Source organism: Ptychodera flava, chromosome 13 (genome assembly GCF_041260155.1).
Source record: "Ptychodera flava strain L36383 chromosome 13, AS_Pfla_20210202, whole genome shotgun sequence".
NCBI classification, from domain to species: Eukaryota; Metazoa; Hemichordata; class Enteropneusta; family Ptychoderidae; genus Ptychodera; species Ptychodera flava.
The window spans coordinates 37145941-37166504 of record NC_091940.1 but is presented as its reverse complement, the minus strand read 5'-3'; the positions used below and the strand labels follow the sequence as shown (position 1 = coordinate 37166504).

The following is a 20564-nucleotide window of genomic DNA, read 5'->3' as shown; positions in this document are numbered from 1 at the left end:
TGACCGAAAAATAATAACCCGGTTACTATAGTTACGAGGTAACTGTTAAGTGCTTAATGTTTTCTTCACATAAATCCCTCTTAACAGCATAAGGAGATTTTAGGTGTTAAAAATAGAAATGGGGTCGCTTGTTTTCTTTATTTAGAATACAAATGATTGCTACGAATTCTCTGTATAAGATAGCTTGAAAGCAGCTGATAAGAATTAACGACTAACCTCTGATCCCATGTAATATATAACACTTCAGACCGTTTGATTGTTTCGTCAGGTGCAATTTTATTAGTAAAGTACACTGGCCTTGGAAAAACACATGAAATGCGCTCACTGGCATTAGAAGGCAAAATGACAGAGTCACACAAAATGTTCTTCATTCCGTCACTACAGGAAAAAAACTTTTACATAAGTTTAAAGTTAGTTGTAAGGTTTTTTCTTTCTTTATGAACATTTTGTGTTTGTCAGTGAACCGAGAACTTGAAACTTAGGCTGTAAGCTGAATGCTGGTTTCCTCCGGCGGTTGAAAGTCCTCAAAGGTCAACTTTAGGTGATAGGGTGCAAAGGTACATACCGTTATCTGAAGACCGTCGCATGTCGTGAGTGTCATGACGGGGTATAAAAACCGACCACAGCGATCCGGTCGGCGCGACACGCTTCCTTCATGTCAGAAGCAATGAAAGTTTGTTGAGTAGGTTCTGAAAACGTGGCAAAAGAAACTTATTAGTCACGCACCCGCAAGTAATCTACGTGCGGTGACGAAGGTAGTTGTGTTCTTCCGAAATGCTGATGTTTGTTCCTTGTTGCAGCTCTCAGTTTATAGCATCTGCCACTACAAAGCCACCGCCGTATTGACTTAATATGAATTTTCGTGCAGACCTGCGAAGCAGGATTTATGGTATATATGTTAATTTAAGTCTTTTTAACAGTCCTTGTCTCCGTAATTTACTTCGTGTATCATAAACTTCACCTATGTGTCTCGTATATATCAACATTCTTCCAATAGTCGAACTAAATCACACGAGCGCTATAAAATTAGAATGAAGAAATTCGAAACTTGTTGGGATGAATCATGGATGAACGGTACGAGTGAAGAACTTCATGCAAAGCGTCGCCATGTTAATAATTTCAACTCACAAAATCTATCAAAATAGTTGAACTCTTCATTAACTCCGAAATCGATCGAACTTTGATAGTACTGAACTGAGAGAGCGTGTATGTGTACTTTGTCTGGTCATAATCATGACTAGCATGATTTTCACGTGATCAAGAGGTGTCCATACTCCATCTATATTCGAGGGTTTGGACATATCATGGAAGGATGGAATCAAAGCAAATCCAGGGCTGACAAAATGAATACTATAGTGTAATGACTACAAAATACCATGGGTTGGCGAACCCTGGATGAAATATAGCGCGTTTGTCTTATCAGATAAATCTGTGGTTTGACACGCGGGGGTTGATGACTAACTATAGGGTGGATAACACACCCAGTGGAATTTGACAGCGTTGTGCAAGACAGAGTGTCCCCTGTTGTGTAAATTATGTGTTTGTATAGCAATAGTAACAACTTCATTGAAACACCCGCTAATCTATTTTGAGTTTTGCTTATTTAATCTTTGCAGAGCCATATATTGTTCAATTTCGATTGAAAAAAGAAAAGTAATCTAAAAAAATGCTAGTCTGCACCTCAGTCAGCGGCAGATGTAGAGCAATTTTTATTTCGAAGCGAATTTTGATATTTTGACGAAGCAAGAACTAAATGGGTGAAGCGAAGAATATATGAGTGGGTGTTTTCAACCCATTATAAATAAATAGGATCAATGAATATTGGAACAGAAATCTATGATCTGAATATGTATGAATGTGTGTGTGTATGTCTGTCTGTGTTTAAACTTGTAGAAGTTGGTCTATCATTGCTGCTTAGTAACTAATGTGGAATTTTACGTCTATCAAGTCCTCGTTTCCTATGCATGTCAAGCCCTCTGACGTCAGTCCCTCAGTCAAATATTTGCTCCCCACTTAATTGGTATTTGAGAAAAGTGGAGGATTGTCTATTCGGATGCACGATGGGAGGGGTTCACGCGATGGGAGGAGTTCACCCTTGATATGAATTGTGAAGTTCATCGATAACTTTTGCCCCAGTAGCTTGTTCTGATGTAATATGTACTACCTAGGAACTTATGGATCTCCTGGATTCAAGTTCTCCATCGGAAGGAGACAAACCCTTTTGTATTTTAGTCCCCTTTCACGCATCTCTAAATAAAAAGTTTTCATAGATAATTCTACTCTTAGCTATTTTAATACTGGTAAGACTATAAACCACGCTATTAAAACACATGAATTTAATGTCAAACAGAATATATGGAAAACATCCATTGCCAAAATTCAAGTCGGCCAAAAGGGGATACCGCTTTGTCATGTATTGCATTTCAGGAGTGTGATTTGTCAGTCCACGGTTGTACTGTGTCCCTAAATCAAAGGTTGATAATCTCGATCTGCAGTGACTATTGCAGTCATCACTAACAAAACACTTCGGCCGATGGACTTAGTTCACCATGCTCATGGTTTCAGAAAAGGTGAAATGCAGTCAGCGTCTTTTAAGATTATTTACAATCAACACGATAAGGACCAAATATCGTCCACTTTGTGAAAGGGCACCAGTTCTTCAGCAAAGCCCTTCGTGTCATGACTTTTTGCAATTGCTCAACGATCCTTGATTATGGTTGATTTATAATGGCTATGATTGAGAGTGTCGTGATTAAAATATTCCGCAGAAAGAAATATTCCGATGAAGAAATATTAGGGGAAACTTAGGTTTGAAAGCGAAGCCTTACGTTAAAATTGGTTTGCTTGCAATGCATTCCCATGCAGGAATACTGAATGTTTATGTCAAGAAATAAGATGGAAGAATGGCATTTTATAATGGTAATGAGGTTTGCAATCTAGGTATTGAATATTTATTATTCTTAGAACTGCAACTGTCGACGTGAGTAAAGTGAAAGTACTTCTCATATCTTGGATTGGGTTTCTATTTGTCGTCGTCGTTCGATCATTCAGTTTAGAATGAGTTGATGGATTCAGTGAATTGTGTTGGTAACAGGATAAGATACATCCTCATTGCTTTAGGATTTTACAAGCTCTCACTATTTTACCATTCGGATCTATACCACGTCATGCTCTGTGAAAGTGTACTGAAAACCTAAATTTTCCGGTCATAATTCTTGTAGTAATACAACATAAAACTTTGACCGTCACGACACTCTGAAAAATTGACCACGCAGTGACCATTTCTTTATAGAGTTTTTTAGGGGTACGCCTCTTCGGTGCCCTAAGAGTAGGCCTATACGATCTAGGGGTCATGACGTCATTTTCGATAACTTCAGTGGCGGTATCATGTATGCAGGAACTCAGACCCGTGGGCGTTCAGTCTAGGTCCTTCTGTATTACTGCAGACTTACATGTAACACAGTTACAAGGACACGTACATATCCGCGTATTCCTTATTCCCCTCGGATTGTGAGGAGACCTATACCGTCGTGCAAGCCTCCTCCGCCATCCTGACAAAAACTCCGACGCAGGGATCGAATCGAATAGATTAGTAAAGGAACAGGAAAAAGCTACTGATATCGATACTTTCTAGTGCATAATTTATTTAATGTACCATTTCTCATTATGCTTCCGAGAATTCAGTGCGTTGGTATTTTACTTTTATTATTGATCAATTTCAACTGTGCGACAAAGTCCTTTCCGCCCACGAGAGTCACCAGCAGTTTACTCTCTCGTCTCCGACTGGCACTCTGGCAATAAAAATGAAACTAGACCCTGTTTACTCAAGCGGTGTATTAAGGAACATGCAAATATCGCCGTCTGATGAATAATATTTTGGCATAAAACTCGACGACCCCTCACCTACTGTGCGCATTGAAAATAAGTATCGCCACGCTAGGCCTATATTCTGTCTGTCACTTCATATCAGAAGCGATGCGAACGTCTCACGATTGGATGGCGGATGACATGAGTAACCCTTATAAAATGTAGCAGTTCAAGTTGAAAAACTAAAAACCACTTTGCGTTCGACGTGATCTTTGTATCCCACTAAACGCCAACTTTTGCACTAGAGTGCCAAGCCATAGAGACGGCTCCAAGAGTATGCCAGAGAAGTAAAAGCTATTCACGTCTGTTACTAAAAGTTATTTCGAATAAATTATGCCTTAAGAAGTTCAATCGTAAGACAGCCTCCTCCGTGCTTAAAATAGCTTTCCTGAATCGAATCATCTTGCCTGCAAGCCACTTTCTTCCAGCCTTGTTGCTGCCCGGAAAGGCTCTGCAGGTGCGAAAAATTCCGCCGACAATCACTGAAGTTGTTCTCTGTATCTTACAATCTCAGACTTTGCGGTTGTCCCATTCGCTGAGGGTCAATGTCCTTCGAACAGTAAAATAAACTTTTGCTGCGTCACCGAAACTTTGGAATATCAATGAATAAAAGCTAATTAAGTTTCGACGATAACCGCACATTGTCGTGCCCCGTCCTCTACTCAATACCCGGTCCCTCCCCCGCCGGCGTCCGCAGCTCGATGTCCTTCCCCCGCCTGCCCTTTATAACGTTTTTCGCGACCGACTACCGAGAACGTCAACCAAATTATGAAGAGACATAACGTAGCACCTTTTCCAGTTTTGATCCGGACACAACGAAACTTGTCGTTTATCTCTGTAAGGGTCGTCAACCTCGTTGTTGGGTAACTGGCTTCTAGTCCCGGGGTTCTAGTCGAACCGGCAAGCAGCCGGGAGGAGCTGCGCAGAACACGGATTTTTTAAATAATACTTTTTGTACACATCCTTTACAGCCCTGTTATAGGCTGACAGTCACGTTGCCCACTTGTGTCTCGCTCGAGGGTCTATGTTTGTACGGGACAGCTGTACCTTTGGTCGAGGGAAATCTGCTCAGCACTGTAGAAAACTTTGCTGTCCTGCATCAAACTACATGAAAGGTAAAATTAAATTGACACCCGACTCCTCCTTTGTTCCATGGACAATACGCGCTTGTCTAGGCGTAAATAGAACCGTTGTTCATATTGAAGTTAACATTGCATCGTCGATTTCGACGAAAAATATGCAAAATAAGCCTATAATAACAAATCGCTTCACACGTTGCATTACTTCATAAAACCAAGCAGCTAAGTCTGGTGTGAATTTACTATGGGACACATCTTGACGAAACGGAGAAAACTTTCTATGGACAGATGCCAAACCTGAGTTGGTTCAGGAAATGCCAGGTGCGAAATTTACTGAGTCGGTAATTACAGTTTTGACAGTTTGAATAACGGTAGATAAAAATCAAAGTAAATAATGTACGCACACGCGATCATTTGACACGCGCACACAATTATGATAATGACAATGTAAGCCGTGAAGCGCGCCTCGCCACAAACGCACGATGATGTATCCCTGGTTTTGGCAGAACGTTTTCCTGGAACACCATGTGCCCGTCAATGACGATGCAAACACTTGACCAAACGAGAAATCGATCACTGCACACAACCAAGAAAGGGAGAGTAGTAACTTCCAATTAGTTACCATTTATTATGGAATTCGAACTTCCTGACACGAAAATCCTCATTGCAATTTCAAAAGAATGTTAGCCTGAATTTCAGATATACACAGTTGAGTAGAAGCGACGAGGCAAGCGGCAAAATTTATCATGGGGAATGCCATGCTAAGCGTTTTATCTCTGTTTATTTCAAAAAAGGTACTACACCCAGATGAAGGTGTAATTTACATAATACAGTAAGAAGTACCAAGGTCATTCAACTTTGCAAATCTTACGCAACCGCGTACCGATGTGGTCAGCGGCGTTAGATTGGCCTAAAGAGATTGTCAGTTTCTTCGACCTGGAGGGAGGCGGTGGATTTTTTACGGGCATCAAAAAGTGGCTGCCCCCTCAGGATACGATGGAAAACAGGATGACACGCTATTCCAACTTTCGAAAATCGAGGTAACCACCTGACTGATCGCCCAATCTACGATATTATATATATATATATATATATATATATATATATATATATATATATATATATATATATATATATATATATATATATATATATATATATATATATATATATATATATATATATATATATACAGAAACAGTGTTTCCCATTGGGTGCATCTATAAGAATGAAAAATGTTTTATCATTTTTACCATTGGAATATATGTGACTGTGTCAAATGTATTAATTTGTGAAATATTCGTTCTCGTTGCTTTCTCATTCCGAGTTCTCATGCATTGAGAAAACAGTGAAGGGTCAGACTTTTGTCATGTTTTGTATATAGATTTCAGATTTCACCATGATGGGCTCACGTTGTATAACAGACTTTAAATCAGCAAACATCCAGATATCTTTTAGGCGCTCTGAAAACTGCAACTCAATGATGCAATTCGTTGCTGGTATGATGAATTTTACGAGCTTACGGGCCGGTATCTTACAATAAAAATCACATGCACTGACCCCCTCCTCTACCCTATGTGGCCCCATCACCAAAGTCAAAAACAGGGTGACTCCCACAAATCTACCGCCCCCAAGCCGAAGCAACTGACCACTCCCTTGACACTAGTAATATTTTTTGCAGTCCAGCGGCCGGGACGAAGGTCCAATAGGTGAATGACCTGACTTCATGGAATCCATTCCTGCTGTGATGTAACCCATTTAAGGACTCTGGCGTTATTAACATTATTGTGAGTGTTCCAGCATTTGTTTTCGTTCCCGAAAATTACGTGGTAAATGCGTTCAACTGCAACATTCCATGGCATGATTTCTAACGTGTCCACTTTCCATGTTAATGACGCACGCAACAATCGCAAACTGACGGTTCAGCGTCCAGGAATGCAAACACATTGTTCGCGGAGGGTAGTTCACGTGGAATGCGGATAATAGTTGAACGTCACCAGATAGTGTGGGCTTCTCCTATTCCAACGTCATTAATGCAAACATTGTGAGGTCCCCCTCCCCCCGAGACGTGAAAAATGCTGAATGCAACGACAAAAACAGATAAGCTTATCGCTTTTCGGGGGAAAAACAACCGATCAACAAATAAAATGAAATATCGGAAACAACAAAAGTATCAAAAATTCACAAAAAGCACCCCGATTCGAGGAAAAATTCTCGACACTGAAGGAAAACATCCGGTTTCACGACTACAGCCATGCGTATCGATCTACACTGCGATCTTCTCTAGAACTGGTTTTAATCATTTAAAATTAAAATTTCCATAGTGTGGTTTAGCAGTATTTGAAATGCTGGTTTCAATGAGCTATTTTGAGCTACGCTTTGAGTTCTGATGTCATTTCCTTTAGATTGTAGAGTGCTTTTTAGCAATATGTTTCTAGGATCTTCGGCATTATTATTCCAGTTAGCTTGTAAAACGACGTCACGAGTGGGAGCGCAAAATCTCAAAAAACACATTTTTTACTTCCGAATTAGAATACCGTTTAGGCGAAAGCGATTTCATGGTGACATTCAGCAAATAGTGAACGATCGGAAATGAAAAATACTATATGCTTGTATCAACTACATGGCACATTTTTGATGTACAGATGCTAGTGGCAACATTGATGGAATTGAAAAAATTTCTTTCTGGCGGGGAAAACTAAAAGTGTTTTAAAGAGGTCCACATTACAGATTACAGCTTCGGAATTTTGGAAAAAAAAATAGTTATTTCGGATGGGATTGTGCGTCAGTCTATGGGAACTTAGATGGCCTCTATTTTGCTGGTCGCATCCTGGTACATGAAAACCAGGTAAAATGTCGCCATCGTCGAAGAAGAGAGAATCACTCTCCTGGGTTACAAATACGTAATTGTTTGTTGCCATGAGAACCCGGACGTGAGACATGCAATCATCTGGCATGAATCATAATTAGACTAAATATTGAGCATAACACGCTAGTTACACCAATCCATGCCATTTAATCATGTACAGTGTTAGTGGTGGAGGGACTGTAGTTATGGTCACTTCGTTTCGAAGTTGTATTTATTGGATGTGCGTTCTGCGGTGCATCCGGAAACGTTGACGGCTGTAACCTCTGGACTTAAGCGTGTCGTTCAGTTTTGATCTTTACATTTCCAGCTGATGGTCAAATCCAGTATGGCGATGTCTATCGAGAGTTTAGGCCACATCTGTAACAGCAAGAATATTGGTAGAATGATGTCTTTTGAGAAATTTGCGAAAATTTCGCGCGGGATGTTTTATATTGATTGAGAACACTCTAGATGTTTGTAGGCTTTGTAGAAATTCATAAAAGTTAAACTACAGTGGTACAAAATAGAAAATAAAATTTCAGGTGTCGTTCCCTGTGAAAATAGGTCTTGGACCGACAGACTCAGTTTGATCGACATGGGTGCAGTACTATATATTTAAGCAATAAAACACCCCCAGCGATGGTATACCACGAGATTTTGACAGGTTCACGAAATATATGCACGAGCGATAGCGAGTGCCTATATGAAGTGAACTAGTCAAAATTGAGTATTGTACCGTCGCTTGATGTTTATTGCTATTATATCATAACAGTATATAGAAATTCTGGCATGGAACGTCAAAAAAGGATTTTTGCTCTTGTCCGAAAGCTCGGGCGTGTGCCAACCGTGGTAAATCGCAAATATACCATAATTCTTTAATTTCTTTTCGTGTCTCGACCAATAAGATCGCTGCATTTGCGCCATCAATATACATTTTGCAGCTTTCTGCAGGTTATAACAGTAACAAATCGATGGAACATGTCCCCTTTCTTCCCTTGCAGCATATCCACGCTAAAAGACTGGAAAAGATTCAAACTCACGCAAGAATACTAATGATCACAGCCCCTCTATCCACTGTGCCATGAACAACCACAGTGATAATCTGAGATGACTATGGGAAGATGGCAAACAATAGCAACAGAGGGGTCGTTATTTAGCCACGGATCGATGCAAAGGATGGGACCATTATATCATATGGAAGTCAGAATGACGACATGCAATTTCTTTTTGCGTTCAAGGATTTGACGTTATTTTTCGGATTAGACAAAAGATACACTCCCCTTTTCCTGAATTTATAATATTTATTACAATTTCCAGTAGGATGATGACTTTACCTCCGATGCAACAACAAACATAACATGCACTTTGTGTACAATTTAATTCATTCCGCCACTTTCCTTTGACCATTTTGTGACCACACCTCAAAGATCTGCTGACCCAGTTGATCCCTTAGATTGGAATAACATATAGTAGTACTCATTGACAATGCCCATACCAACTCCTGATAAGTTGTACAGTCTTTGTAATTCGGTCACTGTAGTAGGCAATAAAACTTTTTCCACTTTTCTAAACACTCCGATTTGATTGGTAACCAAGAGTTGCCAAACTACTAGAGACTTGCACCCGCGATACTTTTGGTAGGTCCAACGGTCTCAGCGTATTTTCTGTCTTCGTCGTTGTGTAGTAGAGATCACTTACATATGTTGTTGCTGTTGTTGTTGTTGTTGTTGTTGTTGTTATTGTTGTTGTTGTTGTTGTTGTTTAGGGGTTACGGAAGCAAGCTCGTCGCTCCTCTTTCTACGGTGATTATTTAGGCATCTGGAAGCTTTTTCGGGGAAAAGATTCTCAGCTGACTAAGTGAAAAAGTTCACAGATAGTTTGACCGAAATGGATTATGCAAGCTGATGCAAAAAGAGAAAAAAAAACATCAGAAGTTACCTTCTGGCACGTAACATCATCATTTTCGGCACACTCTTCTGGCCCGATATCGCATTTTCTGTGCTCCCCAAGGACAAATTGTTTGGGAAGATTATGAATACCGTTGTTTCTCGTTTAAACTCTACACAACGTAATTAAGGAAGTATGTGCCTCGAAAGTGAAAGACTTAAACTTTTGCTCAAACTTTCTTAGATAAAAATTTCAACCATTCTCTTACCAAATCAACAATAAAAATCTGGGGTCACCCTGCAAACTTTGGAACTAGTGAAACAAATTGCCCAACATTTTGCGATATTTGAAATTCTAAATGGTCGCCATCCCTGTGTTAACTCTATAGCGGAAAAGTTAAATTTCGGATTTTTGAAAAACTAAGACAGTGAAAGTTTTTCTTTCTCCAAGAACTTTTAAACGAGCCCTCACAAGTGGTATATCAAAATAAAAGCATCGTAGAAATCTGAGAATCCGATTATCCGTCCCCGAGGCGCGTTCTCCCTTAAGGGACTGTAAATGTAGTAAGTGACAACTTATTAGCTCTACAGCAATTAGCAGACAATCCGCCGGGATGATTGTCCATCTTCGTTCAGTGTCGTCCTCCAGCCTCGCAATTCTTCTCTGAGGAAGCGTGTTAGAAAACTTTCATAATTGGTGCACAAATCCGTTGGGACGACAAAGCTTGGATTTTTTTTAAATGATGGCGGAATTTTAAAATTCCAACTGTTTGTTTTTAACTGTTCGTTCAAAACGTCTTCTCTGGTATCACTTACTTGGTCCGATAACTATACAAGTTTTTCATCTCACAGCATTCAGAATTTCTTTATTCATTTCTGATAACCATTTGATTTATCCCCTTCCTGCTATTGAAATTTGTTTTCGTTATCACTGTCTATGAAAAAAGGGCGGCTACTTTGTGCAGAAGCCTAGCCCGTTAGAATACCGAATCGGATAATCCGTCCAAACTAACAAAGAAGTAAAGTTTGAGTCCCCTAGGCGATTTCAGATTTACTCCAGGGGTTCTAAACGCAGATTAGTGTCTAAACCCCAGTGGGATACTACCCCTAGCTAATCACACAAGAGCCTTTTGAGCGACGCAAGGTCAAACAGATCAGAAAAGTAGTAATTTATGAACGTCAAAATGTAAAGACCTCCTTTAAACCCGGTGAATATTCTGGTTTAGAAAATCATGCCAGTGCTAAATAGGAAAATGAACATCATTGCATTTTACATAATGGCATCATCATGAACACTTTGTTTTAAAATGTTATAAACCTGCTTTGTACTGATATGGAGGTAAGCTCAATAAAGACAACATGAAATGATATTACTAATTGTTAATGTCGAAAACAGTCTCATTACTCTATTCAGAATTGACATGGCGTACTGTGATATCATCTTTCCCTCTTCTTGATCTTGCAAATCATTGAGATGTTTTTGGTCTAATGTTGTCACATGTGTTTAAGAAGGGTGTCGTTTTTGTAGAAAAGTGCCGTAAAGGGGTATCTTGAAATTTGCTGAAAAGGGACGGATGCCAAACCATCCTTGAGCTGGGAGTACCATCACTAGGCGTCAATTGCTTCTTGTATACAGATTAATAAGCTGTCAAAATTTAAGTTGACCACATACTGGTCTATATAATTTAACGAATATAAAGATACAAGCAATTTAGCCTCAGATACAGGTAAATAATGGACATTACCCTGTGACATAACAGTGGTGTGAGTATACAATTACCCAGGATGGGCTTCACATAAATATATTGTTACGTTTATGATGTATAGAGGCCCTACCGAAGGAAGGGGTGAGGGAGTAACATTTTACGATAGACAGATTGAGGGGAGGTCGTACTCTAGAAAAAAAAATCAAGAGAGTAAATTTTTACATTTCATACGCAGCTTCAATTCCACCTACCCCCTCCTCGTAAAAAATGAAAGTCCCTTAAGATGTAATGCCTCGATAGGGAACGAGCTTGCAGAACAGATGACGCCTCATTCTCGAACAATATTTACAAGTTGTATTGATGTTTAATTTATTTTTAGTTCTATGTGTTGATATATGTCTTGACTATTGACAGGTGGTATTTGCATAAAATTTCTGATAAATCTTAAAAGGGATACAGTCGTCGGAACTGCGCTCAAAGGTCGCATGGGACACATACGACAAATGTAAATACTGTATCCAAGGTACGATGGTGATTGATGGAACATTTAAACATGTCTGCCATAATGTACATCGTATAATTTAAATGTTGCAGCTATGATGATGAGGTGCATCTAGATATTGTGCACGAAATACATAGTTTGTAAACAAGAAACTCGCACATGCGCAGGTCCGACGACAGTTTCCCTTTAAGCAAAGGGGTCATAACAAGCAATGTATACCTTTGTAGGTCTTGTTCGTTTTAAGGACTGACGTAGTTCTATTCATGAACAGTTCGTAAATTACTACAGCAGAAATAGGTTTAAATGCTGCAGTCATATTCATGTGGAAATTTTAAATTATGACAGTTATATCAATACAAAAATGATAAAATGCTAAGGTTGAATTCAAATCCTATCATTTCAAACCTACCTTGATGTATGTACAGTGTATACTATGCTATTCAGTACACTATTTTCGTCAGGTTAGTAATGGTCATAGTGACACCAGGAGCCAACATTTATCATTCTTTTGTAATTATGGTAAAAACTAGCATTGTACTGTTTGCTGCTTGTTTACCATTATAAGTAGACCTGTTGTATAGGCAGAATCCTGCTTGTGTTTTGTATGTACTCGTACAGAATGCAACCATGTTTATTTAAATTGCGTCACAGATCTAGTGTTTATGATGATCTATACGTTTCATTCAATTTTGTTAATATTGCCATAGTTCCACACAAAACTATATAAAATAATATACCCCTCAAACAGATAACTGTAAAAGTTGACCCACAGCCATTTTTTTTTCAAATTTAACTCCACCCCTGATTTCCACCGCACTCAGTAAAAATTGGTTTGCTAAAGAGATCAATTTAATACTTGCAAACACTGCATCTGGTGATGTGAATGCGTGGTTATTTTTGTCTGACCCATCAAACAGGTGGATTGAACTATTTCTAGATCGTTTTCGTAGAAAATTGATGACCTTACAGGCTGAATGTGCATTAACCCACCATCACTTTAGATACGTCGACCACCAACTCTTTAACGAGTTCTACGAAATCGATTGTCATCGAAAAAAAAATCCAAACGGCAAAAGCTTGTTCACTCTCTAATGAGGTCAGTTTTCCATTTTCAGTGCAGCATTGAAGACAGAACTGGAAAAAATATCCATGCGGTATGATAAGTACAGGTACAGATGTTGATAAAAAGTTTGCTGAAACGACTTTGGATGTTTTCTTTTCTGTAGGCGGTACATTTACAGTTTAATCAGCTCGCTGATGGGTCACGGCGTAAGCTATTGAAAACCATGACCGCCCTGTCTTAAAACATTAGAGACATGACTGAGGACACAATGAGTACAAAGTGGCGAGGAAAATGGGCGACGAAATGTCATAACTTCAAGGAGCTGCTGTTCTAAAGCGGGCGTTTATATTTTGTGATTTTAATCCAATCTTGACATCTACATGGTTACTTTGTTTGTATTAGGTAAATCGTCGAATCTTTTTTTAGCTCCATGGGTATAGCTTGTTCGGTTAAAGCCGCATATGTTGTGGTTTATAAAAAGGTGCGACAAAACTCTCTCTCTCTCTCTCTCTCTCTCTCTCTCTCTCTCTCTCTCTCTCTCTCTCTCTCTCTCTCTCTCTCTCTCTCTCTCTCTCTCTCTCAGCTTCTACCTCCTGCATTGATGACACAAACAGAATGATAAAGTAAGCGTAGAGATGCGTCCAGCGTCCTTCATCTCAGAGTTTATTCAGCAAAAGTATGAAATACAAAAATGAAGCCGTATTTCATCAATCTTATCAGAAGGTCAGTGAAACCATGTCCATTGTTGTATGTTGTTATGCCAATATTGATAAATAACAAAATATGCATCATATAACAACGATCGGTCTTCAATTGCATACCTATCGTGATATGTGGGCAAACTCAAGCACAGCATCGCGATTCTATGCAAAGTGAATGACGTCCTTGTATAAAACTGTACAATTTGCATGTTATATGTTATATAAATCGTCACGTGTCAGTGACACCAACTGTACTAAACCTATTTTTGTACATTTTAATTACTATAGGCATACACAACGACAACAATAACAACTTGTTTTCCCTCTCCGAGAATAGACTCTGTTCCCTTGGACTTTAATCGAGTCAAAGATCTACAGTATTTGTCTTTGTAATCAATTTTTCAACTTTTTTCTTGACTTTTTAGTATCAGTTAAATCCAATAGAAAGTGCCAGAGCAGTCGAATATTAGCTGACTCTACAGAAAAACTTTACATTTAATCTCTTCTCCGTGCATCGACCTGGACACTTGCTACTTATCTCAACAGTACAATCAACTTCTCTTAACTTTTCTTGTTAGATTTATTTTTGGATTATCTGGAGTCAACTAAAGAATGTTTGGCACAGTCATACACATTCTTGTAGGCAGGGCTACTAGTATCTATCTCGGGGAGCCTCAGCAGCAAACCGAAGCAAAGGTCGGTGACCTACTTGATGGCCGTGTACAGCCATATTGCATATTGCATTAAACTAAGGGGTCCATAACATTCAAAATGGCGGCCGAGAGGAAGATTTCCGAAGGGATGGATCGCATTGAAAAAGCAGAGAAATAGTGAGTTAACGTGGTTACCCTCCTGAAAAGTGAATTAAATTAATCCTATAGAAAGTCACAATTTGAAGACACCCTAAGAGGTGAACGCCTTTGGGAATGTATGTGTCGTATCACCCAACGGGTTTGATTGCACGACTTTTAAACCCGAGGTTTGACTGTACGTCATTGATGAAATGAACTTCCGAGAGATCAGTTGAAAATGATGTAAATATTCATCATTTGTAATTTATTAGCGAGGATATCAGTGGAGGGAGGTGATATTAAACGGTGGCAACTAGTGTCAAGGGTTATGCATCAGTTTGATAATTTAGCCCATTTGCAGTATGCAGGGAGAGTGGTTCGATGGTTGAAGCCGTACTAACTACTGTAAATCCCTCTAGTCTACAGAAACAGACGAGAAAATGACAATATCAATGCAGCGGTGTTAAATCGCACATTTTAATTTGCAATGTCAGTCTCTCCACTTCCGTTCAGCACCAAACCATTTAGCGGTGGCTGCCGTTGAATTCTAAGAATCTGGTTATGCCACTGTATTTTACACATGGGGGCGGTACCATGCATAATTCTGATAGCTTATTTTGAGAGACCGAGCTTTGCAGATCTATCGGTCTGTGCCCTGGGAATCTTGTTTTGGTCTTTGCATAGACTCTCTTCAGATTTTTTTCACTTGAGTCTATGCTCTTATGTAACAGTTCTAGTGTGATCAACATTAAGGAATTTGTTTTCCTGTTGGGTTTTATTGTGTGACCGGTGTAACCTTGCAAACCTCGTCTGGCTCTTCTCTGCAAAGGTGTAATCATTGAGATTGAAGCCAGTACCTCCATAGTGAAGTCGACAAAATTTACAGACGAGGCCTGCAGGTCTCAATAGACTGAACATTATTTTATTAAATAAATTCATGATTAATCACAGTGTACTAATGCGTAAAACTACCTGTGCCAAAGCTCCAATCTCATTGTATTTCTACTGTATTTATATGAATAAAACAATCCACTTATGAGTAACCAAGTGCAATTATTGGTGAAAACATCAACAGATGCAGTGTTTTTGCTAAGGGCTGTAAGCAGGTAAATGTTACCAGGGTTCCCCAGTCATTTTACCGGGGTTCCCCTTGGTATATTTATGCAATCAGATTAGGAGATGACAGCAATGTTACCTGGGTTCCCAAAACATTTACAATATTCCCCAGACTCGGCAAAAACACTGAGATGCTTTTTTGTGGAGGGGCAGCATTTTGACCTTTTGATATCCCTGTTTTTCTTGCAAAGCTGTCGATCATAGGCTAAGGTACACAAGCTTCTATACAGCGAGCAATAGTCATGCGGTAGTAAACACCTATTGCCTGGCTATGAGGGCTATAGCGCCCGTCTATTACCCTGAGGGGCCGTGTGTTACCAGAAACACATCGCTATTCCCCGAAGGCCGTAGTCCGGGGGGTATAGCGATATGTTTCTGGTAACACACGGCCACGAGGGGTAATAGGCGGGCGCTTTAGTCCCAATAAAGACCAGACTATAGGTGTTTTATAACACACCACATGCTAATGTTGTATTGTTATATAGTTTTTTATGTGTTTCGATATTTTGCACCGCAACCATCCATTGTGACAAGTTTACTTGGTGATGTTTCCACAGCGGTTTCACTGAGTTGTACGTGGTACCACTTTCTTTCATAAAATATTCTAAGAATATCTAGCGACATCCTTAGTTGCACTTTAATCTTTTCCGTCTATGAGCTGTTCAAGTTTCTACACTGTTCGAATGTTGGAAAATGTTGGAAAATCTGTTTTAGAGAATGTGTCGTCACCTATCCCGGGTGCACATCACGTTCTAGTCACCCGCCATTGTTGCAAAGCTGCAGACGACACTACAATCACGTGACCGGGCACTTTTCCAAATTTGGTCAGAACTATTTCCCTAGGGAAATATCTTTTCACAAAATACTCTCTGACGTCACTTTTGTTGATCCGGTGGGGACAAGACATATCTATTTTCTCATCACGTGAGGTATTTTGGCTAATCGCGACATGGAATGAGCATGTGGCGTGTTATAATAAAGATTATACACACCAGATCTGCCCTGAAGAACAAAGAAATGCAAATGACAGCACTGTTTTTTTCATTTTGTAAACCACGGACTGAAATAGTTTGCTTTGATGGAGTAGGTGAGCAAATGATATTTAACATCTTTAATTGAAAGCATTTTTAATCTGTTTTTTGTCATAGTTTGAAAACATCACTTTTCAAATGGAAACCTGACTTTGACAGTGCTGCGGATGAATTCAACAAAGCTGGTAAGAATTCAGATTTCATTTGAGAGTTTTTTGCATCATTTACTTTTCAACACTTAGTGTTTGTGACCTGAATTATTTATATTCATATGATTTGATTTGTGTATGAATACAGCAATCTAAAGCAGTGTTCTCTGAAAGACTGTCTATTCAAATGTCAGTAACAAATGTAGTGTTCATAATAGGGTAGTCACTGATAGTCTTGAGTTGGGAAGACTAGAAAAGAGGTGTACTGACCTGTTAACTTTCTTGCAGTATGACATGTACATAAGAAATGCTGTTGGATTGGTCATTAAATCTTAGGAGGGGATGATCAATTAAGAAAATAATTTTCTGAGTATTTCATCATTCTGATCCCCTCCCCTAAGTAGATCAAATGGTTCATCTCTCACTTTTCCCAGTTATTTTATGATTTATATTACAGCGAAAACGGAGTCAGCGTGGACTCTCTGTTGTGTCGCGCGACAAAATAAACGCAGCCACAGACGTTTTTTGCAGACAAAACACACAGACAATGTAGCAAATGTCATGAAATCTTTTCTATTGAAAAGGCGTGCTAGCGTTACCAGGACTTACTTTTTTGAACGTGTTGATTTCCTCATGGATGTGTAAGACAAATATATCCATGTCTTGAACAAAAATAATTGAAAAAAATCTAAATTTCAATATTATCGATGATTTTATCCACCTCACAAACTGAACCAAGGGTTTTCCGCCTTTAGCTGACGCTAAAAGAGGATATGTGTCAATGGAAAAACACACTACTTACCCGACCCTAGTACGGATAGACCTTGGGGTAGAGGTGTCGATCAAACAGTCGACGGTGTGCTCGCTGTCGTCGGAATTTCGTCTAGACGTTTGTAATAGACGTACGGTGATGAAGGTGGCATCGAATAATATAGATAAGGTGTATAATACTGGCATTTCGATGGCAGCAATCTATATTGAGCCACTTGATGCGATGTTTGTTCGGTTGATGCTTTCCCCGTTTCGCTGAAGCTACCACCTCGATTGAAGTTTGCGTAGATGCAGACGCAGGAAACGTGATACCGCGCCGTTCAAACTCTTTCTGTACACAATTTACCGTATTTTGGTTTTATTCTCAACTCGCCATGAAGAACATTTTGTAAAAATAAGAATACAAATTGAATCTTTTGTTTGATTTGTGGGATTTATTGAATAGGCGGTGTGCATTTGATGACATTAAGTTTGGGTGTTCTGTCTGGAAAAACGTCTGTGGCTGCGTTTATTTTGTTGCCCGACACAACAGAGAGTCCACGCTGACTCCGTTTTCGCTGTATGTGTTAGCCTATTCTCTCGGTTAACTCCTGTCAACATTTGGTATTCAGTTTGTCAACAAAGCCTCTATGTCAATCAGTTGCATTGCTCAGGTTGACAAATGGATAGTTTATTCAGATTTGGATTGGGTTATCAAGAATGAACAAATAGTAATGCCCCTAAACGCATTCATCATGTTCATAAGCCAAATACTGGGTATTTTAAAATGCTTCGGGTGAATCGAGAAAATGTCGTTGCTATACACAACGAAATTGTCTCAGGTTATACTTTTATAGGCTTTTCGTAGATGTACAAAACAACATTTAACTTAACCCTTTCAGCGCCAAAGTCAACTTTTGTCGCCTATATAAAATGTACCTCAGTCAAATTTTTTTAAGATTTTTGCCAAAATTTTGATGAAAACTGGTAGCCAATGAAATGTGATGTCCATTTGGTCCAAAATAGTAAAAAGATTACAGAAAAATTCATAAAAATTGTTAAAATGTTGCACTAAAATTTTGTTGGGAAAAATTACATCGCTCAAAGGGTTAATTAGTAAAGTATTTAGCTGTTACAATTTAGTCAAAAATGTACAATTTGATTGGTATTGATCACTACTGCTATATTTATAGTTTTATTCACAATGTACAACCCACACCATGGATGGTGTACCGGCAGAAAAACACACGAACAAATAATGGTATTGACTTACACGGGAGGTGATATCAAAATTTTCCAAATTATGCAATGAAATTTATCAAAGAATAATCCATTGTATTGTAGCAGCATGCAAGGCTAATACTTGGTGTATCAATATACTGTAGCATATTATACACAATGAATTGTATCAGCAAGGTCAATATTCAGTATACCAAAAAGCATATTATACACAATGTATCATATCAGCAAGGCTATATTATACCCAATGTATTGTATCAGCAAGGTTCATACTTGGTATATCAATATAGCATATTATACACAATGTATTGTATCAGCAAGGCTAATACTTGGTATATCAATATAGCATATTATACACAATGAATTGTATCAGCAAGACTAATACTTGGTATATCAATATAGCATATTATACACAATGAATTGTATCAGCAAGGCTAATACTTGGTATATCAATATAGCATATTATACACAATGAATTGTATCAGCAAGGCTAATACTTGGTATATCAATATAGCATATTATACACAATGAATTGTATCAGCAAGGCTAATACTTGGTATATCAATATAGCATATTATACACAATGAATTGTATCAGCAAGGCTAATACTTGGTATATCAATATAGCATATTATACACAATGAATTGTATCAGCAAGGCTAATACTTGGTATATCGATATAGTATATCATACACAATGAATTGTACAGCAAGGCTGATACTTGGTATATCAATATAGTATATTATACACAATGTATTGTACAGCAAGGCTATAGCATACATGTATTATACACAGTATCTTGTATCGGCAAGGCTAATACTTGATGTATCAATGTAGGATATTATACACAATTTACTGTATCAGCATACTTGGTATATCAATATACTTATGAAAGAAGAAAAAAAAATTACTTGTTTTCTCAAACAAATAATGAAAATGCGATCAAAAGTTACTGACTTGAAATGGCCTATGTTCATGTTGCTTTGATAAATTGTGTTTTGTTTCTTTCAGGAACTTGTTTTAAGAATGCAAGATCCTATGACCAAGCAAAGATGGCCTACATGAGAGCTGGACAGGCTTTACAAAATAATAAAGCGTATCCTTGACAAATAAACATCACAAATCCCTGTCAGGTATTTTTTATTTCACGTGATGTGATTTAACAGAAATCAGTGAATTCTATAATTATAGCTGGTGGCCATGTTGTTAAATGAATGAGTGTAATTTTATGGGCCGAGCTGCAGCAAAGTGAATGAGAACATGTTGACAAGCAAGACGTGTTCTTTTATGATTTCAATTCATTCACACTGCGGGAGAGAGGGGGAGATACCATCAATGATAACAACAGCCAGAGGCTGAACAATTTATTGCAGAGGGCTGTAAATTTACTTTTACTACCAGAACAGACAAAAGGGGTCGTCTCTGTAGACATCCACCCTCATAAACACAGACCTCCATAAAACCAAGTACTATTTTGGTACAATGGGTATATTGTACAAAACTTACTTTTGCGCATGGAAGTAATTTAAGACATGCTCAGTTCAATACAGCCAGTCACCAAAGTGTCAAATTGTACTTTTCCACCCTTCTTCAGATAAATGATACTAATGCAAGTTCTTGTTATCTAATTTTATCAGCACAAAGATAGGACAAACAAGTTTGATATATCACTTAATTCAAACTGGCAAATGGTATTCAGGTGTACATCAAAAGTACAACAACAAAGTAGGACCCCACACATTCCCTGAAATGTCTCCGTAAAAGTTATAGACACTCAGTATTCCTATCCTGGAAAGATGCAAATTTGGTGACTGGGCATACATGTACCAGAGGAGAT

The 20564-nt window shown here is 38.6% G+C and overlaps 1 protein-coding gene across 3 annotated transcripts in view; it reads left to right on the top strand.

The window, feature by feature from the left end:
* The first annotated feature begins 5887 nt into the window (after positions 1-5887).
* The window catches only part of LOC139148349 (gamma-soluble NSF attachment protein-like), a 68339-nt gene continuing 53662 nt past the window's right edge, over positions 5888-20564 (top strand). Inside the window, exons 1-4 of one of the 3 annotated variants that reach the window (XM_070719750.1) lie at positions 5888-5986; positions 6628-6733; positions 16708-16775; positions 19739-19823. In XM_070719750.1, the coding sequence (XP_070575851.1) occupies positions 19780-19823 (44 nt within the window). In that variant the 5' untranslated portion in view covers positions 5888-5986; positions 6628-6733; positions 16708-16775; positions 19739-19779. Of the gene's footprint in view, positions 5987-6627; positions 6734-14359; positions 14483-16707; positions 16776-19738; positions 19824-20564 lie in introns of those variants that run through there. The other 2 variants (XM_070719748.1, XM_070719749.1) reach the window with 2 other exon arrangements.